General features: G+C 37.5%; 1 protein-coding gene across 2 annotated transcripts in view; it reads right to left on the minus strand.

Annotated features, from left to right (window-relative positions):
* Positions 1 to 5,159: 5,159 nt before the first annotated feature.
* Positions 5,160 to 22,620, minus strand: part of LOC103464744 (plexin-A2) — a 91,954-nt gene continuing 74,493 nt past the window's right edge. For both annotated transcript variants that reach the window (XM_008409061.3, XM_017304919.2), the window contains exons 23-32: positions 21,482 to 21,548; positions 20,999 to 21,145; positions 15,886 to 16,045; positions 15,042 to 15,145; positions 12,805 to 12,901; positions 12,259 to 12,458; positions 11,621 to 11,790; positions 10,511 to 10,723; positions 8,938 to 9,088; positions 5,160 to 8,031 (exon numbers count right to left, since the gene is read on the minus strand). In XM_008409061.3, the coding sequence (XP_008407283.1) occupies positions 7,936 to 8,031; positions 8,938 to 9,088; positions 10,511 to 10,723; positions 11,621 to 11,790; positions 12,259 to 12,458; positions 12,805 to 12,901; positions 15,042 to 15,145; positions 15,886 to 16,045; positions 20,999 to 21,145; positions 21,482 to 21,548 (1,405 nt within the window). In that variant the 3' untranslated portion in view covers positions 5,160 to 7,935. The remainder of the gene's footprint in view (positions 8,032 to 8,937; positions 9,089 to 10,510; positions 10,724 to 11,620; positions 11,791 to 12,258; positions 12,459 to 12,804; positions 12,902 to 15,041; positions 15,146 to 15,885; positions 16,046 to 20,998; positions 21,146 to 21,481; positions 21,549 to 22,620) is intronic.

Here is a 22,620-nt window from a genome sequence, read left to right on the forward strand (position 1 = left end):
ATGAAGGTGTTTGTTATTGAGGGAAAAAATAAATCCAAACATAAACGGTTCTGTTTGACTAAACCTAATAAATGGTTGGTCTTCCCTGAGAAGCAAATGAAAGTAACCAGCATTGTTTCTTCTGGTGTTAAATTGTAAATTTCCAAATGTAGTAGCTTAATTTGGCTTTCATTATATTCAAGAATCCCAACATTCCAAGCCCACAAGAAATGAATTATTTGTAACAGCTTGAGTAGAGCTTCGAACAGGAAGTTATAAAACAGCAACTTGCCAGCTGTGACAGCCAGTTATAGGACAAGCATTTCTTTGTTGCAAATTAATAATTAGCACTGGATCTCAAAAGAGCCTTTGTTGAGATTTTACTTAAGTCACAAGGCCCGACAAAAATACATGAGTACACTTTGTTCATGGAATTAAATGGTTTTTATGATGAAAGAATAATAGAGGACTCCCATTTTTGTTTAGTTATTTCAACAAATGAGCTGTAAGCACAGTCACAAACGCATGCATGTTATAATGCAGAATTTATGGCGCTTAGGAAGTGGGAGCCATAAATCCTTCAAAGCTCAGTGGTTGGCCATGTAGGAGGGAGTCTGTCTTGAAGTGATTTCATGAGTGCAGAAGAAGGAGGGAAATTAAAGTAAAGTTTGGAGGAGGAGGAGGTGGAATAGTGGGAGGATGAGTGGGAGGAGATTTAATTTCAAACTGCAGAAAACGTTGACCGTTACCACTCTGAGCTGAGCAGCCACTGCAGCCCTAAAGTGAGCAGGATAAAAGAGGGGTAGGTAGTGGATGTGTGTGTGGAGAGAACTTGGGGGCTAACAAAGGAAAGCACAGGACCAATGATGTCACTCCTTCTTAAAACATAATGTGAATGAGGAATGTCCCAGTGCGACTTCTTTTTATGGTTTCAGAGTTCAGTCTAGGTTTGCTTTATGTGTGTACTGTGACCTGCAGGAATGCAGCACAGCCTTGAATGTTACCAGCCACACGCACACATGCATACACACGCATACACGCACGCATACACACCCCATACACACGCATACACACGAAAAACAAACACATATCTTCAAGCAGCTGACCTTCAGCCTTTACTCCCTTTCCTGCATCATGTTTCCCTAGCTCTCTAACTTTTCTTACCTTAAACTGAAATGAGCTATAAATAAATAATTTTTATCATTTCTTTCTTTGTTTTCAAATCTTGCTTGCTATGATAAGTTTGGCCAGAAGATGGCCTCACTAGACTGATGTGCACTTCTTACTGATTACGGCTAGTACTTATCAATATGTGATTCATTCTGATAAATAATTAGGGATTTACCTCCTTATGTATTTAGCTATTTGTTGCTTAGTGAGAGAAAACTCTGGATATCTGTGGCTATAGTCCTGTAATGCTTGATGTATTTAGCTGAAGCAGCAGGAGACTTATGTTTGTTGACATGCTGAAAGCTCCTGCGAAGTTTCAGGAAATTAAAGCTTGATTGTGCTGTATTTACCATCTCTTATGTAAAGGTGTTTCTACCATCAGTTATTAAAAAGGGAGTAAATTGTTTCAAATGTGAAACATTTGCCATTAGCTAGCATGTGGCAATTACACCAATTGGCTACTTGATCACTTTTGTTTTGTCCACATTTTCATATTTAGTGTAAATAAATCTATTTATTCTTTCACTGCAACTTCAGTGTGCAAAGATGCCAAGTCCACTCTTGTTTATACATTTGTTTGTGAGTTGAAAGTCCAGGGATTTTTCAGTTCAGTATTCATTCCACAGATAAACTCACAGTTTGAATTATTCTTCAAGATCTGCAGTCTGCACATAAGAACTGTTTCCCACCAAATGAAATATTCTGATCAGGGAGGAGAGGTTGTTATGCTCAGCACTGAGAAAACTGAGAGTCCACAGAAAGGAAGCCTTACACCATTACGTTACTTGACATCACATCATATATAATGTAATCACATCAGTCATGGGTCAAGGCAGAATAAGATATTATGACACCTGCCACAATTTGAAAGGAGAATCATTTCCGAAGGGTGTAGGAGCTGCATAAACTTGTCTGTTCTCAACCGGACAGAGTCTATCAGGAAGATGTCCTGCAGGTTTTTCAGCTGTCAGTGGGAACGATCTGAGTCCTAATCATCCTCCTTCCTGGGTATGTGTGTGCAACGGAGGTAAGCAAGAGGGAATTGTTGGCTGCCGAGTGATGGTGCTCTGACAGGTTAAGAGTGAGAAGAGTCAAGGCGAGGGGTGAGAGCCTGGCAGCTGTACAGAAGACCCTTCCACACACTGTTGACACCCAACCTGAAACTGACAGGTACGGGTGGGGAAGGCTGTCGGTTCATATAGCCCTCCTTGGCCCCCAGTCTTTGTCTGCTCTGCTTGCCACAGAACCCTGAGGGTTGCACATAAATAATGAATTCCTGTTCCCTATGGCAAGTGCTGAGGAGCCCCTATATGCTGCTTACATGCCGTACCAAATATTGTCACAGTATTGTTTTTTTCATGCGGCAGGCCTCTAGATCTATTTGCTTCAAGAGCTCGGCTTGTTTTCAGGATCAGTCGTCAATTGCATGAAATCATTTTCTAATACTGGAGACCTCATATTGATTCAAAAAATGAAATTTCCATTAATTTGAATAATTATGACTTGCAGTAACTCAAAACCTAAAATTCAGTTTCTCGTAAAAATTTCTCATGTAAACCAGAAAAAATGCAGGTGATGTGAAAATGATCCAAAGGACAGCCACAACCTAAGGAGGATAAGCTACAAAAGGCAGTTCCTAATAATCCTAATTGTTCCAAGTACAACAATGGAAGATTTGGTGGAAGGAAAAGTGTTGAAGTTCAAGTTACAATACTAATTAAAGAACATTTACATGTGAATACATAAAATTATAGTCAGTTGGCTAATTTCCATATCTATTCCCATAAAAAAAACACAAAATCGCATAAAACAACCTTATACTCTGTATATCTCTACCTATACTCACATGTGTGCCATAGAAAAGGTGCAGGAGTTACAGTGATAACCACAATCTTGCTAAGGCTGTGAACCCAAACTGATTCAAGAGTTTGGCGAAATTCACAAGGCGTGAACCATGCCAAGCTTCTCTTAAGTCTTTAAATTACAGAAAATAAATTAAAGACCTGTTTGGTGGATCATCCCTTCAGAACAAACGTCCAGAAAACTTGCAAACAGACGAAACACAGAGTTCCTTTAAATCAAGGCTAAATCCCCACCTGTTTAGAACTGCTTTGATTCATAATAACTCAGAGATTTATAAATGTATTTGATGTGTATTTGCTTGAGGATTTGGATGAAGTTATTTGACAACTTTTATTGCTTGCTTCATAATTGGTGGTGTGAAGCACCTTGAACTGCCTTGTAGCTGAAATGTGCTACACAAAAAAACTTGGCAATGACTGAGGTAAACCAGAGAGAAAACATCTTTCCTGGTTTTAAGGTGAATTTGATGTATTACATCATTGTACAAAGTCTTCTTTTTAAATGAATGCAAAGTCTAAAGTCTTCATTGTTTTCTACCCGGCGCACTTCTTTCTCTGTGACCAAGCTTTATGGAGATGCTGATTTCAGTTCACTTCCAGAAGAACATAGTACTAAAAGTACCAAAACGTGGCTTAACTAATATAATTCTGTGTAACTTGCCAGCAAACTCTCTCTGGCCCAAAACCCATAGAGAAATGATCAGTCAATGTCAAGCGATAGATTAAACAAAACCACAGTCAATGATACGGATAAGCTGAAGGCAGCTATTAAAGCAACTAGTGCTTCCTCAGCAGAGCCACCGGCTGATCGCCTTTGTGGCTGGATCTCATTTAAAACGAGCCCAACCACGCATTGGCTGGGTATACTGTACAGCACATGAACATACCTTTCAGTAGGCACACATTTCTGCAATTAAGATAAATTTTCACTTGTCTTATGAGGTATTCTAAACTTTCAGAGGAAATGGATTTTGGTATTTGAGCTCAAAATGATTTGTTTCCCCAGTCCACCACATTAAGGCATTTCCTGAAAACCTCAATTTCCCACATAAAGAATGTGAGAGCAGTTAGTCATCATCCAATGAGTTGGTCTTTGTTTGCCTTCCCATCTCCAAAGAAGAATAAACAAGTTGAAAAGGATTGTTCAATAAAGACTTTACTTGTGTTTGATCTGAAAATAGAATGGCCCTTTCTTTTGGCGGGCTTTACACAAAAACAACACATGTGCATTTAAGTCTAACCAAATGCACAAGTAAATTCCTGCCAAATGTGAATATTCTGTAATCGAAGTTTTGTATCGTTTCATTTGCTTTACAGTAAATATATTTGTATTTTCTTTGAGTTCTCACAGGAAAAAACTAAATTTACATTTTGAAACTGAAACTGAACTAATTGGCTACTTCTGTTAAGAGATTCATTTGTGTTAAAGTTATGAGTCTGATATGTTATTAGTTTAGTCATTCTCAGGGAAAATTAGTTGTGCAAAGCGTGAACTTATAATGACTGAATGATAGATGCTTTCCTGGGGGTTTCAGGTCAACTCTGTCTTGCATTTATCCACTTTCCCATGAAAGTTCAATATGAGTTTTCTATTAAATTAGGATGCTAATGGTGATCTAACACAGTAACAATAGATTATCCTGTTATATGTGGCAGAGTTCACATTGACTTCAAAATTAACTCACAGGGCACAGCTGAAGTGGCAGAATTTTGACCAGAATAGTGTTTTTTTATTTTTAACAAATAGTTTTTTGATATACACATGACTTCACTATGAATGTTTCACAAAAAAATAATAATCTTCTGACTTTTTGCTTGTTTTAAACAAAGGTAAAATTCTCCAGGTTTATTTAAGAATAGCACAAAAAGAATAGCCTTCCCCAATTTTTTTCCAGTTGGCAAAAACATCTGGTTTCTGTTTATATGCTATATGTTGGATCTTTCCACCATGAACTAACACCTAGAATAATGTTCACAGTATTGAAGAAGTGGTTATTTTTCACAAATTTCACTATTTCAATCATTGGTAAATTTGTGAGCATTAAAAAAAGAAAGAAACAAAAAGTGTTATGAGCCTCTTGAAGGGAAACAAAATGTCACCCGTGTGAAACACAGACTGCAATAATAACTGAAGCAATGAAACAAAAAGAATTTTCATCAGCTGCGCTTTTAATGTATAACAACAGTAAAAAGTGAATCTTTTACTTGCAAAATAGGAGTGTTTTTATGTACAGTATTTATACAGTTATATATTGTTTAAAAAAAATTAGTTTAAACATGACAGTTTATTGCACAACACATTTATAAATTATCGCTGTCAAACCACACATGAAACAGATGGATTCCATAATATTTTAACACTTAACATGAAATGTATTTGTTTTTTTTATTTTTATCTTTAACACATTTTTCCATGAATCAAGGTCCTGTGAGGAGTGTAAAATCTCCTCTAAATACTGAAATGGTAAAACTGGCAACAAAAGACTGAGCGCGTTTCTTAATGAAACAGCCTTCAGCACCGAAACGTCTTCTTCTAGCATCGTCACAGTGGGTGAAACAATCAAAAGTAAAACCCAGAATCAGAGTGATGGCCAGGCAGACTTTTCTTGCTTCATGATGGTAATTGGCTGGAAGTTTAGAAATGTGTGCTGCAGCAACACCAGCGCTGAGACTAGAGCAGGAAGGTCAAACGGAAAGCAAAATTAAATTGTTGCCTTAAAAAAAAATATTTGCCCCTTACAGATTTATACTGGTTTTTACACTTATTTTTATTTTTTTTTATATCAACCAGCAGATTTTAACAAACATTCTCTGTCAAGATTTTCTGCCAGAGATCATCCCTGGTCCATCATTTTACCACCAACATTTTTACAGTGAAAATAATGTTGTTTTTCGTTTGTTTTTTCTTAAATGATGTATCAGTTTTATGTCAGAATTAAAGGAATGCAAATCTTCAAAAAAGTATTACCTTTCTCTTACCAGTCTGAATGATAAGAAGTGCTTTGTGCCTGGAAAGCACCTCATTTATGCCATTTTATTCCAGTCTCTTTCTCATATTTTTTAATAATAAATACCCACCCTTTATTGGGGCAGGCGATAAAACTGGCCATTATGGGTTTTTTTTTTCTTTTTGAGAACTTTTAGTCTACTTCATGTTGCCAGAAAGGTTTCGTTTGAGTGATTTTATGATTTCAACTGTAGGCAAGAATGTGGCTTGTAAAAATGAACCAACAAACAGGTAATTCATAACATAATCAGAAGCTAGCTATATTTTCACAGAGCTAGTGTTTTATTCTAACAAATGCAATTATTTTTTTTCAATGATGATTTTTTTATTACAACAAGCTCATGTTTAATTTGATTATTTGAAACAGTTAAGTGTCATACAAAAGCAAACACAGAAGAAAATGTAAAGGGCAAATACTTTTTCAAGGCACTGTGGGTGGAAACACAGAGACACACTGTGACGCAACACACAGACTTGAAACGGATCAAAAGCTGATCCAAACACAGATTTCATTAATTAAATATTCACTCTGTTTACAAAATATAAGCACACCTGCTTTGCACAAATCTACAGCTCCATTTCAGCTTTTCTTCCACAATTCAGTTCGACGTCCAGCTCAAGTTAGACACCATATTGGAAAAAATCAATAACGCATCAACGGCTTTATGTAACTTAATCTATCTAAGTTACTTGACAAGAGCTGCAGGTGTTCTTAATATCCTGTACACCGAGTGCATTTCAAGTATTACGCTTCATGTAAACAATAACTGATGAGAAGGGAAGGGTCGGGGTAGGTTGTTATGGGCCAAATGTAGGCTAATCTGATCCACGATCACGCTTAAAACATCATTAATCATGCTTCCTGCAACAGTTCACTTCGGCCTCCACTTATCTTTGAACGGCTGAATTAGTGCCATATAGATCACTGTAAAAGTGTCCTATCTCAAATGAGATCTCTTCCGTACAATGTCATATTTTATTAATAGCGTCGACAGGAGCATTTAGCTCAAATGAATCATGAGATGCAGTAAAACCCAGGAAGAGGGCCCAAAATATCTCCATATATATTAAAAATTGTAGCGTTAAGATGTCTTTGAGTCTGTGACTCTTAGGAGATTTTACTCGCTTCAGAGTTTAAAATCGTCACAGAGTGAAACGTAACACTGCACGTCTTTTAAGAGCCCATAGCAAAGGCTTAACAACACATAGTCACACATTTCTGCTCAGAATGGCTACAAATAGCAATGTCACTCCAAGTCAGTCACATGAATAACTGTCCTTCAACTTTGACATAAAATGTACTTTGAGTTACGTCTCAACAGACGTGCCGTCCCATTAAATTGGCTCCTGTCTTTGTCGAGCTCCTCCACTGGCTTAAGCGTTGAGTCATTCTCTTATTAAGTCCTGTTCTCTTCAGAGCTCACGCTGGTGCCTCGCACACAGTTAGTAGAAGCACCGACTACAGAGGCAAACCATTTTCCCAGTGGATAGGAATTGGCAGTTAAATCTGCAACTGATGATGGCCTAAATCCTTTTGCTCTCCGTTTGAGTGTTTTAGAAGCTGAATGTTTTCTTGTTGGAGTTTCTTCAGGAAAAAAAAAAAAAAAAAAAAGTGACACTGGTCGTAAAAGTCTTTGCTTCGGGATGTACTGCTGTGGTTTGTGTATGTACATTTGTATTTATGTGTGTGTATGTTTACACAGTAAGTTAGATCAATATCTCTGTGTATGCTGTATCTGTACGTGATTATGATCACACATGCACATATGGAAGTGCTGGTGTTCACATCCGAGGAGCTTGTGTGTTAAATATTCAATCTCCTCCATTACACTTTGATTTGTGGTATTAAACGCTAAAGTTTGGACACACCATATGTGTATTTATCTTGGGAATTCTTTATGTTTTGGTGTGTATATCTCAGCTTTCTGGGGACATGGCAAATATGATCTGCTCCACTTTGTATGCCAGCTTCTGCTTCTGGGCTTGTTCGTCTTGCTCCAGTGCCTCAATGATCTGGAACAGGAAAAAAAACAAAACAAAACAAAACACACAAGATGAAATAGCCAGGTAACCAAGGACACAATGTGTGTTGTCGGTCAGCTGAAGGAATCTGATTTCTACATGCATTGTTTGACATGAAAATATTTAGCAGCAGTATGTTTATCTTTACTTGGAGGTATATATGAGCTTTAATTATTTATTCCGGTTTTATTTATTTGGATTAAATACAAATGAAGTAACTTGTAAAGTCTTAGGGTTGGACAGATGAGCTGTGGGTAATTTTAGGTTGTAATTTTGAGCATATTTAAGTATGCAAACCAATACATCAAGCATTAATTAAATTATTAATTCCATTCCAGTTTATGGAATCTGACTGTATTTTTAGGACCACATACAAAAGTCTTTGTCTTATTATTTCTGACTTTTTCAAGAAAAAAAAAAAAGCCAGCTACCACAATTAACTGTTATGTCTTTACTAGCTGGCAACTGGAAAGTTGTTTTTGAGATATTTAAGTTTCACATTAATTCTCTAGTCAGGTTTCATCGACTTGTGATGGGAAATAATTGGCTCCTCAGATGCTAAATGATTCAGCTTCAGCTGGTGCAGCTTTTTTTTTTTTCTAAATCTAAGGCTTGCTTTCACTGGAAACAACACTATGAGCGCCAAATGAATCAGCAAAAACACTTCCAAGATGTAAACCCAAATTAATTACAAAAACAAAATGATCAGAAAAAGCTGCAGCAGAGAAAAAGAATTGGGCAAAGACTCCACAGTTCCATAACCGTAAGCAAAACAGAACAATCCACTCTCCGTACAAAACGTTTATCTTATAAATCAGTAGAGCAAATCGTACTTTCAGTCGACCAACAACTATCTGAAGCCAGTTTCCACTTTGTGATGTGTAGACAGGGCCTCACCTCTTGGCTGTACTTGCTGACGTAAGCGTAGATCTCATGCAGGGCACTGAGCACGTTGAACTCACTGGAGTGGAGGCGAGCCTGCTCAGCCAGATAGGCATTCATATCCTGATCACTGATGGCAGGTAGGCGGTTGATGTCAGCGTAGTACCTGAGAGGACAGATACACACACGCACGGACTCAGTGTCAAGGACACAGCCATGCATACTGGAGCTTTTCTCCTCATTTGAATTCAGACTGATGTTGTGAAAAATCCAGAGAATGCTCAGGGATAAAGGATTATGTACATCAGAGACGTTTGTACAGAAAAATAAAGAAATGTGTCACTCAGAAGTTTGGACTTTCGGTTTATATAGACGTTGAATTAAAATAAAATTCACATTTTTTTTTTTTTTGAGTGTTTAAGATAGATGCCCTTACACTGTAGGAATTAGTAGCTTAGCTGATTCCCATACATTGTTAATGTTGCATTTAACTGCAGGTAAAGTTGCAGAAAGACATATAAAAATGATCTTGATACCAATCAGGAAATAAATAAATCTGTAGATTTAGAGAAATTTTGGTTCTGCAGGTCAATATTTTATTAATGTCAACACCTGAACTTGTTTAATCTGACTACTAGCTCAGAAGTACAACCAAGTTATTGTAAAGATAATCTAATTTACTTAGTTTTTACATCAGTTCTGATATTGAGACTTACTGAAACTTGGCACAAGTCTGTTAGAAGTATCAAGGAACAAGATAATATTTTAAAAAGTTACATTTTAAAAACCATAAAAATTTTCGTCCGGTACCGCTTCGATGTATATGCAAACCCAACAGGACTGGAACTGGTTCCGTTCCGTTCCATTCCGTTCCTTGCAGTACGAAAACGGCTAAATTGCCAGGTTGAGAGTACTTCATAAAAAATAGATGTTTTTTCTTCATGAAAATACAAAACAATATCAGAATGTTTTTATCTGCTCTGACTCAAACTAGCAGGCTATATTTTGATAACGTGAAAAATGATTGGGGGTGACAAAATATTGTAGACCTGAAATATAAAACTTCTCATAAACAATTTATTACTGGCACAGAGATATAATCGACTTTCATTTTTTTGGAAAGTCAATTTCTTTATTTTCTTTGTTTTTTCTAGGCAACAAGAATGGGAAATGGGATGCTGAGCAGCCAATAGCTTAACCTTCTAGATAAATGCTAATCTGTTTTACTCTATAAGGAGCATAAACAAAAAATACTTTATTTTCTAAAAAGTTTAATACTGATCAAAAACTGCTACTAAATTTAGCTTGTTTCAATAATATATTTTTGTTTATGTGTTTGTAGCAAACTGAAAATATCAAATAGCTTCGATAACATTATTGTACCTGTTTTAATTAATAAGTTAGGTCATTTCAGGAGCAGTAGGACGAATAGTTTCTTTCCCGTTTTAAAGTAAAAGCAAGTAGATCATGTACATTTGTTTAAAATTGTTGGTTACATTCATGTTACTGTGAAATTGGTAAATTTATCCCACCTTGAACATTTCATGCTTAATTGTAACACAAATGACTGTTTTTGTCTTATATTTACCTTTCCACCCAGCTCTTATAGTGTGGAATATCCTTGGCATAGAGCAGCTTGGTGGAGGGCGAGTCTTTGCCCAAACGATGTTCAGATGTTGAGCAAGAGTCCATAAAGGTCTGTGCCACCACTGACAGGCAGGCGTCCGTGATGCTGCTTTTATGGATGTCAAACACAAACTGGGGATTTTTGATTACATTCACCCAGAACCGCAGCGGGAGACTGGAAATATGGAAAGATATTGACAGAGTAAAATGAAAGAAATAGTGTAAACACTGCAAGACATGTTTGCAAAGAGAAATGAAATACTTGCCAAACATCAAAAGCTCCTTTTGAATTTGAGTTTAATTAATCCCATGTTGACTTTTATGCTTGTCTTTAGTTATGAAAAGTAGATGGATATTTGAGCTCTGCTAAAGTCCCACAGCTACAACATCCAAGAACAGCATAAAACTAGGAAAATCCTTGAAGCATGAGGTAAATAATACATTCCTATTAAATTAGTTACTCTACAATTATAATTAATACTGTGAGGAAATGTGTAAACCAGGTACATTCACAGTGGAGGTTGGAATGTGCTCTGAAGGCAGACAGCCTTAATTATAAGTCTTCGTTTAGGGACAATGGATGTTTGTTTTTTGTCTGACCCAAACCTAGTTGGAAATCAGTAAATTATTTCTCAGAAAGACTTTAGTTTCTACATTTTTTAACAGATTACATGTTGTAGCCCATTTATTAAACAATCACCACATTCTTCAAATTTGAAAAATATTTTGTGACATCAGATCAATTTGTGTTGTGTAGCCTTTATATTCTTGCATTTAGCCAATAATGCTGATATCCTTTCATAAAATTTAATTTAAACGTTCAGAAAAACTTTTCCAAACATGGGTCTAGGTTATGATTAGTTAATAATGTGGAGTTAAGTTGATAAAATGACTAATTAGATTTATAGCAACTCAGTGTTGTAAATCAAAATGATGGACAGTATCCAAACACAACAAAACATCTGGTAACAAATATAAGTATTAGTTGATAAATGAGGAAAACATTGAAAGAGAATTGGTGAATATATTCCTGGCAGCTATGAATATGTCTTAACTGGGACATTTTTCTCACCAGTTACTCTTCCATGTGTGGCGAACGTCCATGTCATGGATGCCATGTCTGTCTGCCTGCTCATCGAGGAAGTCAAACATATATTTGATGGCGAGAGGCAGAGCTGTGCCTCGACACACGGTGCTGAACAAAGTCTCAAACAGGTCATCCACAAACTTCTGTAACGTGCCCTGTAAAAAAAACATGAAGAGAAACTTAATGAAGCAGTTCAGTATTTTTGCTTCTGCTGTTGATGTACAGGATAGGTGCATGATAAGTTCAGATTAGTAAAAATAAAGTAACAGGAACCATACTAGAAGCTGAAAAAATGTAATCCATTCCAGTTTGCTGTTTCCATAGATACCACGCTATCACAACAGAACATGTAATTGGTAGACATTTTTGGTCTACAGCAAAAAATGTTGCACAGTAAATGACTTGAAAATTGTACACTGGGCTTTTGCTACTGATTATAGCTTTTTTTTTTTTTAAGCAAAGGGTGAACATCCTGTTAGCTGCATGAAAGTGTAGCAGGTTTAGCTGTGAACAATATATTTAATCACAATATTCACAATGTTCAGGTCTTTACAAATAAATAAGAGATTAAAGCACATGCTTAGGAGAAAATGAACATGGTGTCTTTATCTTTTAAGACTCACCTTAGTTGCTAGCAGTCTCGTTAGGTAGATCTCAGACACCATCTTGCTTCCGCGTTCGCCCTCTTTCTGGTCACCGTGGTCGTGGTTCTTGACTAAATGCCAAACTTTGACACCACTCTCCAGGTCAGGAGTGAGCATAGGCACACGGGAGTGAGGGCTGTCAGGGCTGGTGGGGGTGGAGCGGAATGGGACGTCCATACCTTGGTTGGCAACATGGCAAAAAATATGTTCCAAAATAAACTTAAAATGAACCAGTTAAGCAGGTGAGGTATGCATTGAGACTGTATTGTCACAAAAAAGCATATTTGTTAAAGAAAGTGTGCCTATCCTGCAGGTAATAATGCTAAAAAATATTTTTAAAAAGCAAACGAAAAGAAACACAAACTAAATTTTAAGGTTTATTTACCTTTAAATCACAAAAAAACAAGCATATTTGACCCTTTTGAGTATCAAAGGCATCTTACTGTTTATACAATCTGCAAAAGTAACAGTGGTTTGTCTACCTTTGAAAAAAAAAACATGCTGTATTTGTTTCACATTGCTGACCGTATCTGCTGATACTGCGTGGGAAGCTGGCTGAGGAGGGAATGATGAACGAGGACATCTGTTTGGGCACCAAGGCCACCACACAGCGATCAGATACCTGAGAGACAAAGATGCAGCTTCATGAAATGTTTGCCTCGCAGATATTAGTCAAAAGCAATAAGAAAAATTCAAAGTATCATCAGTGCAATAAAACTAAGGACCAGGATTTTTTGCATTTATTTATTTTTTGACAATTATGATTCAAAGAAGCAAATAGCATAGCAATTCTGTGGGTTTTTAGAGAACTGGCCTTCAGAGACAATGACAATGACCACACCACAAGCTATTGAAGAGACCCAATATTGTGTGTATGGGATATATTGTGCATCCTGTTAAAGTATGGCTTAAAAACCTTTATGTAATATTTTGTAATATTGCCACTAAAACGCAGCACTGCAGTCTGACTGAGCTGGGCGAGAAGCAATGGTCCTTCAAGTCTACCATGAACTACTAAAATAGGCTTTTGTCTGAACATGTTGTGCTGCTTGCCATCTCAACTTTTTTTTCTTTAAGTTAAATTAATCTTGCAACAACACTAATATTTAATTTGTGCATGCAAGCGTTCCAGGAAATTCCTAAAATGTCTGCCAGAAAAACGCTGTTCTGCTTGTGTTACAGATTTGGCTCACAAGCATTTCTACACCTCAGCAGTATTGAAAATGAAGGATTTTTTTCTCCTCTTCCTCTCTTATGAGTACATACTTTTTCTTCAAGGGGTTTTAAAGTTTTCATTGTTTTTGTTTGTCTGTATAACAATAAATAACTTGCTGAAATGTCAGCTGTGTGAAGAGGCCCGAAGGCGAGTCATACCACTGACGGAGAAGAATGAATTGGCATTTGAAATCAGTGACCTGTGTATTAACACTCAAGACCTAGAAAAAAAATGGAGGCTAAAAATGACACACAAGTCCATGTTTCTTGTATGAATCAGCTGATTTACTTGTTTTGTATTAACCCAGATTGCTTAGATTCCAATGCTGCTACAGCTGCAGCTAAAATTCCTTGAATCCCACTGCAAATTTGGTTCGTTGGCAAAATGTACTGTACGAACTAGCAGCTGTACAATACACATATTAACTAAGAACTAATATTACAGGCGAGTTCTCCAATTTAAACATTGAAATGTCACTGTCAATGACTGTTGCAGTCTGGAAATGTAAAGAATCATAGGAAGATTATCCCTTTGCTGTTATAACCTGGTGCTAGTGTGCTACATCAGCTCATCTCACTTTATCCCAGGATTTTCTGATACTTGATTGAATCCCCCGTGGTGTTCACATACTGCAGATTTCTGCACCGGAGGAAGCAAACAGGCTCTGAGCATCACTGACCCTCAGCCATGCTTTACTGCAGGCATGTTGTTCTTTTCAGCATCAGTCTTCCTCCAGACGTATCGCGGATCCATTGACCTGAAAAATTCTAGTTTTGATTCATTGCTCCACAGAGCAAATCCCTAAGCCTCTTTGACTCATTTTTATAGTTTTGAGCAAACTGAAGCTGACTTTGCTTTTGCTTTTGGGTCAGCAGTAGTATATTCCTCAGTGTTCAGACAAGGAGTCCTTCTATGTTTAGTAAGTGACTTCAAGTGGAAACAAAGCATCAGTAGCTATTCCTACCAGGTCTTGATCAAATCTATTTTACCAACAGTTGAGGATTTTTCACCACCTGCCTCCTCAGGAATCTGGTGATTTGAGAGCTTCCAATCCTGCAAGGTGCAGATAATGTACCCAAATTCCTTTAAACTTGTAAACTCAGCTTTCAAATGCATCTCTTGGAACCATTACAGTCGTTATTATTGTGTACTCCTTCCTTTTACAAGGCAATGGACTAGTCTCTGAATTTTGTTGGCAATTATCTTGGCTTGGTTTTATCTTGCAATGAAAATTACATTCAACAGTTTACTTATTTAAAGTGTTGTACCTCACGCACACCTCATGCAACCATGGATTTGCATAAGATGCAAATCCTTGCAACAAAATTGCATCAATTTTGTTGCATCAATTGCTTCCAGAGACTATTTGGGGGATTGAAAAAATTGGAGCTGTTGAACAATTTGAAGTGCAGAAACAAATGTCACTTTAACTGGTACTTTTGATGAGCATCCTTCACTCAATTTAGGAACTTAGTGATTTATGAGAAAGAATAATCAGGAGAAGATGACCATTTTTGTAATGTTGGTATTAATTTTATTCCCTCACCTGGTAGTGCATGAGTGTATTGAGTCTCTTCCAGTCGCCTTCTATCTTTGTTGTGATGTCTTCGTCCTGCAGGACCACACGAGCTGTTCTGCCCTGCCGCCACTCTGTTGGAAAACACATTTAAAGGCAACAAATTGCTGTTATTTTGTGTAATGTTTACAGTATTTCTCACATGTCTCAGACTTATGTTCCCCCTGTCTTGACATGAATTGTTAGCCTGCACTACCCCTAAGGTTATATTATCCTGGTGTGTTATGTTTATTCTTTACAATGTGCAAGCTGTCAAGCGAAACAGGCAAAATGTCAACAAGACGGCTTCTTGTCCTTGACAATTACAAGTCAGGGGGAGTGAGAACAAAATGAAAGGACACAGTATCTTTCTTTGAGCCACCTGGAGCAATGAGACACATCCTCCCTAAATCCCCAACCTGTAAAAGCCCCTGAAGGTGTAAAGCTACATGCCCAAAGCACTATCAGGCGCTACCAAGACAGCGTTTTATTTACTCTGTGTGAAGGTGCATGCCACCTAAATTTGTGCCGCATCACTCAGTATCAGATGACATGCCGTGGGTGTATGCCTTCATGGAGTAGTTCTGTCAAAAAGGTTTAATGTCACTGTTGGGGTGTTGCTGCGATTGCAACAGCAAGCAGGTATGGGGAGGATGCGGAAACAACGGAGGAGATGATGTCAAACATTCTCCGTAATTTGTGTTAACATGGCCACTGTCAGCCGAATCTTTGCCGCTGTGACATTATTCCAACAGGTTGTTATGCAGTTGATTTTCTTTCAGAATATAATGCAAGAGACAGCTACTGTGATCAAAAGATTGTCTGACTCGCTCACCTAGGTCCATGTCTGTAGCTCGAGGTCGGGTGGAGTATGGCATATTTTTGTACACAGCATCCAGGATCTTTTCCTTCACCTGGGTAATTGTGTCACAGTTGAGAGCCTTGACTGGGATCTCTGGGCTGTTCTCATTGTCGGGGTTCACACAGCTCAGCGTCTGGAGAGCCAGGACAGAGAGAGAGAGAGAAACCCAGAGAAGAAGAGAGAGACAGAGAGAGAGAGAGGGAGAGAGAGAGAGAGAGAGAGAGAAAGAGAGAGAGGGAGGTGTTGCTTGGGAGGTCCTTTCATTACCTGCTCTTCACCAAGATGTCCTGGTGGAGAGCATCTTGGCTTGAAATGTAATTTCACACCTCCAGGATGTGACTGTGCAGCTCTGGCAGCAGCATTAAACACGTAATGAGACAGAGCCTCTCACACTCTCCGACACGGCGATCAGAGAGGTGTCATCTTGTCGCTGGCTGGCTCTGCTCTGCAGCTGAAGCCAGAGGGGAAACGGATTCTGATGGGCTGCTGGAGGATCCCAGCCAGCTCCGTTTCAATAGAAATGTAAAGGACAGAGACGTGTGGTTGGTCCAAACGCTTGGCTTTAGTGATTAGCATAGACAAAATTAGCAATTTGGCAGAGTCTCTGCTCCCAATTATATTTAACAGTTTGAATGCATAAAGCTGCCTTTTTGATTTTTCATTCGCATATGAGTGGACGGGTGAAACAAGGAAAAGCCTGTATGCAGGCTGAAAACGGAGTATTAAGAGGCTCTGTTGTCCTGCTGTGGGCATTCTGCTGGTGTGGTTGGTTGATTTGTCTTAGAGGAACATGATTTCTACAGATGAGCGTCCTTCTGATTGATAATCCTCGTTTCAAATTAGTCATGCCAGCATCCTCATCTGTAGGACACAAATACATTCATATACCAGTTTGATTTTATTCTGAATCCCCTCACACATTACACTGCCTGTCACATTGCTTCGTCTCCCTGGTAAAGAATTAAATAAAAACATGACTATAGAAAGACCATAGGTTTTTGAAATGACCATAGGTTATGTTTTTGTGTCAGGTGAACCATCTCCATATTAATTTAATCATATTTTTTGTTGTTGTTTTTTTTTAGATGATTATCCTTCTGAAATATACATTTTTAATTTTTTGGGTGAATTTTTTTCAAGATTTCCTGGTATTTTTTAAAGGGAGCTTCATGCCTTTGAAGGGAAGTAGGTCCAAAGCAGAACTCATTCTTCACCGTAACCAACAATTATCTTGAAGTGCTTTTCACTGTATTATTCTTCCTATGTTTAACACCACATCCATCTGGACTGTTTCCTGATGAAAAGCTAAATCTTTGTCTTATCTGACCAAAAGGAAATGGTTCCAGGCAAAAACCCAACAGCACTGCATAAACTCCACATATTTATGTTTGTGAGGACTGAATAGGATTTTTCTTGGCAAGTCTCCCAGACGTCCAGTTGGCATATTGATAGTATCTTATGGAAACTTGGTCATCCCAAGAGAAAATCTTAGCAGCATTTATCCAACAGACAACTTTGGACGTTTCTCTTCCATCCCTAACCACTTTCCTTTGTAAAGATAAACTTGAGCATTCATCATTTTGGTTTTGACGGTAGAAATGGAACGTTTTCTACAAACAGTTATTTTCTTGGAGCTCTCTCTTTAAACATCAGCACACGTTTTTCCACTTAAAATGACGTGGTTTGCTGTGTTACACATTTTGAACAAGTAAAAGTGTGAGAGTCATACCTTATTTATAACTAAAAAACAGGAATTTGTGGATTACAGTTTACAATTTAGATCCTGGATTTACTGATCAGCTTGTGCACAAATTTAAGGAATGGCTTTTCTTGAAATTTTCAAGGTAATATTTTGAAAGAACAATCAAGGGCAGATTTAATTTAAGGTGTTTTAGATAGAAAAATAATTGTGGAATGCTTCATGACTCCAGTCAGCAGCTCTCAGTTTGGTGAAAGGACTTCTCTTTGTATATAATAAAAGTTTGCTTATGAAGATTAGAGTTCAGTTCATTCATCTTTCAACTTGAAGAAAACACCAAAATGTGTGTTTATAAACTGTAGATCCTCATAGAGCCCCAAACATTGTGCCTTGCATCCAAGTGAATTCCATATTTTCCCTTAATTTGTCATGTGTTGAGACATTTTCATAACTTTATTTTTATTTTTGTTAATGTTATTAGAACACAATCAAGAAAAAGATCAAACAATAGAAATTATAAAACAATAGAGAGAATAGAAAATATAAGAAACAAAAAATACAGAATAAAAACAAAAATCACATCAGGGGGACTCATTTTTGTAACTCAAAACAAAAACAGAAGGGGACCATTCCTATCCAAAATTAGTCCTGTCTCGATGTGAAGTTTGTCCATTTTTCCCATTTGTCCATGCATTGCTGTTCCTGTGTCCTCAGTCTATATGTTAGAATCTCCATCTCAAATAATGAGTTCACAGTCTGTATCCATTCCTTTGTGGTAGGAGGTTCAGGTTTGCACCACTTCCTGGTTATGACCTTTTTGGCTGCCACCAACAGAATTTTAACAAATAACAATCCTAATTAAGTACAGCATTGTCCAAATAACCAAGATATAAGACCAGGCCAGACTTGGGTATTAAGTAACCCAAAATCGTTACAATCTTATTGTGTATTTTGTTCCAGAACTGTGTAATTCTAGGGCAAAGCCAGAAAATATGCGTGTGATTAACATTAAGAGCTCCACAATCTCTCCAACATGGTTGGTCTCTAGATTTGAATTTACTAGTAATTTGAGGTGTTCTAAAAAATCTAATTATATTTTTCCAACAATGTTCTCTCCAAATTCTGGAAGAGGATGTTGTAATTTGAGTCTTCCAAATATTCAGCCAGCCATCTTCAGTTAGCTGAATACCAAATTCCTTCTCCCATTTTGTTTTAATATTCAATGTATTAGTGCCTCTATTTTCTAACAAATATTTATAGAGTAAAGACACTATTCTATGTTTTTTACCCTTATAGGTCTCTATCAGCATTTTGACAATCCCATTTTCATTTGGGTCTATTTTTTGTTTTATTTCTTTGTTATAAAAGTCCCTTAATTGTAAGTATCTAAAATGATCTTGAGTTCTTAGAGCAAACTCTTGCTGTAGTTCATGGAAACTTTTAAAGTGCCCATCTTTAAGGACTACGCATAATGCTGTTAAGTCTCTTTCTAGCCATTGTTTAAATTGTGGGTCCTGAATAAAATATTTATTGTAGGCTGGCCACTGGATCAAACATAATTGTTTCTCTAATTTGTATTTTCGGATTATATATAACCATTTACCCAGTGAAAACCTAGTAATAGCATTAACATTCTTAAGTATATTCTTAATGGTCTCAATATCTCCAATAATACTTCGCAATTCTCTTCCATTGACTTTTTGTTCAATATTTTTCCATTTCGCTTCATAATTTTTGGCGCTTATATTTATTATGGGAGCTATTTGGGCAGCGTGGTAATATTTTCTAAAGTCGGGTAACGCCATACCTCCTTTTTCTTTTGGTATTTGTAACGTTTCAAATTTTATTCTGGGTTTTTTAGCGTTCCATATGAATCTAGATATAATCTGGTTCCATGTTTTAAACTGTCTATCCGGGATTTCTATAGGTAATGCCAAGAAGAGGTACAATAACCTTGGTGACACGTTCATTTTTATCGCTTCAATTCTGGAGCTGAAGTCTAGTGTTAGGACATCCCACCTTCTAATGTCCTTCCTAATTTCTTGATCCACTTTAGTAAAGTTAGCTTTATATAGATCACCTCTGTCTTTCGTTAATTGTACTCCTAGGTATGTCATCATAGTAGAGCTCCAATTTAAGTTATATTTTCTACGTATCATTTCAGATGGAGTATAACCAAATGTCAAAACCTGTGTCTTTTTCAAATTTAATTTGTATCCTGAATAAAAGCCAAATATCTCTAACTGGTTGATTAGACAAGGCAGCGAGTTTTCAGGGTCTGATAAATAGCAAATTACATCATCTGCAAACAAACCTATTGTATGGGACTCATTATGTATATCAATACCCTTAAGATCCTTATGTTGTCTTATATGTTGTGCGAGTGGTTCAATATAAATTGCAAATAAAGTTGGTGATAAACAGCAACCCTGACGTGTAGAACGTTCTAGTTTTATATTGTCAGTTAGATTTCCATTAATCTTGATTCTGGCCACTGGTGATTGGTATAAAGTCCTCACACACTGTACAGCTTTTTCATTAAAACCAAATTTTTCGAGTGCTTTATATAAGAAGTTCCAGCCTACGCTGTCAAAAGCTTTCTCTGCATCGAGACCAATTAAGATAGCTGTTATTTTTTATTTTGAATATGATCTATTATGTGAAGTGCCCTCCTGATGTTATCTCGCGTTTGGCGACCTTTAATAAATCCTGTTTGGTCCTCGTCTATGATATCTCCAATGAATTGCTCAAATCGTTTTGCTAAAATAGAGGTATAAATTTTATAATCCATGTTTAGAATAGATATAGGTCTATAATCAGAGCATGTTTCACTCCTCCTCTTTTTTGGAATGACTGTTATAATCGCTTCTCTCCAAGATGGCGGCAGCACTGCATGTTCCAATGTATAATTAAATGATTTTTCTAGTAATGGTAGAAAATCTTCACTAAAGGATTTGTACCACTCAGATGGCAGTCCATCACTTCCTGGTGTTTTACCATTTTTTAACCTATTAATTGCCTTTTGTATTTCTATTTTTGTTATATAGGAAGTGAGATGTTTGTTTTGAGTTTCTCCAATTGAGGGCAGGTCCAGTGACTCCAAGAAGGATTCTATCTGTCCATCTTTAGCAGAGGGGGTTGACTGTATAATCTCTGGTAGTATGTCCTAAACCTGTCCTCAATAGTTGCTGGGTCATGTATCATTTGATTTGTTTCATCATCCTTTAATTTATATATATTTCTCTCTGACTGTTGCTTTTTCAGTGTTGAGACATTTTCATTTAAAACTGCGTATGAGACTGTGAGGGTTCTTTTCCAACAGCACAACATATTAATACAGACTAAATAGTGGACGTTTTTTCCTTTATGAATGCCTTTCTGACTTACCAGTGTTTTGTATTCAATCTGCTGCCGGATGAGTTTGTCTTCACTTAGGGAATAGCGTGCCTCCCCTGTGATGGAGTCTATGGGTCCCTTCTCCATTTGCTGTTTGATGGCACAGAACAGCATGAATAGAGGCTCCCCAGCGCACTCCTTTGTTTTGGAAGGAAACCAAGCAATTGGATCGAAAAATGGGAGAAAGAAGGGATGAGAAAGAAAACAGATTTCTATGTGTCGGTAGATGAGACGTGACTTGCTAATGTGAACATTATGAATCAGGAAAGCTATAGAGACGTTCAACCTCACTGGTAACATAACCCTTCGATAGTGTGGAAAAGCACATCGATTTCAGGCATTTATAAACTCAGCCACAACAAGAATTTAGAGGAGTCTATTTAAGAAAAAAATCTATACAAAACATTTTAAGGAGCCTGTAGTACATCACAGTGATACCTGTAGCAAAAAGAACTGGGAATGACTTCGTTTTACCTTGAGAAATTTGTGAAGCAGGAAGGCAAACCAATTTGTCAGCATCTTCTCTGCCACCGACTCTGTTCTGCAAGACGAGAAAGAGGCAGACTCATTCATTATCAGGAGGCGTCCCGCAGAGAGCTGGAGTGCTCTGATTATTTTTTCATTATTTTAAGACTGCCTGTATTGCAACAAGACCTAGAACGAACAGTTTAAGAAATTTGCGCATGGCCGTTTAGCCTCAGTGGACACCCACTTCACTGTAATGTCAGGTAAGTGCTGCCAGTGCACAGCACTTATAGATTATGACATAATTGTCCAGACTAAATGGCTACTTTAGATGTCTCACACTGTTTTCCAGTGTCTGCACTTAGTTACTTTATATGAGTTCAGATTGAAAGACGTCTTGATTTTCAGACACTGTGGAAAAAAAGCTAGAAACTATATTTTCCAATCAATACCAGGTTTAAAACTTGCTGCATTATAGCCACACTTGTTCTTTTTCTCCACAACCTTTTGGCCCTTACCTGCATTACAACCTTAACCTGCAGTGACGCAACTGTCGATGGGACCCTCTTCAACTTTTTGAGTGCGTGCAGAAGATTAATAGGTTTGGGCAAACAGCTTCTTCTACTGGCTGCTATTTGAACTTAGCCTTATATATAATGAGTGTGAGAACACAAGTTTTCTCCCCACAAAAGTCTCATGAAACATTCAGCAGGCTGGTGTCAGCACAGCAAAAAAGAAAAAAAAAAGCAATCGCCAGATAACTCGAGGTGGAGGGAAGAGGGAAAGAGGCGAGAGAAAGGAGAGCAGGAGAGGTGAAGGGAGAAGAAACGTGAACTACAGTTGAATGTTTCATGAGGGGGCATACAGAAGATAAGTCAGACTGACAACAACTCTGCTACCACTGCACTCCCTCTTCCCCATTAGGGTCTCTTCCTCTGCCAGTCCCTCCCACTCTCTATCACTTTTAACACTCCTGTCTTTCACCTGTCTGCTCAGTCACCCTGTTCCTCAGACTTGCAACCAGTGTTTCACACGGCTGCGCAAAACGAAGCTGAAGAGAGGTGGGCTTCCCTTCACTGGCCTAGTTACTCAACCATCAGAAGGGTGGTAACTGGGCTGGAAAGAACAATGCACTGAGGAATTAGCTA

Source organism: Poecilia reticulata, chromosome 5 (assembly GCF_904066995.2).
Source record: "Poecilia reticulata chromosome 5, P_reticulata-male-v2, whole genome shotgun sequence".
NCBI lineage: Eukaryota > Metazoa > Chordata > Actinopteri > Cyprinodontiformes > Poeciliidae > Poecilia > Poecilia reticulata.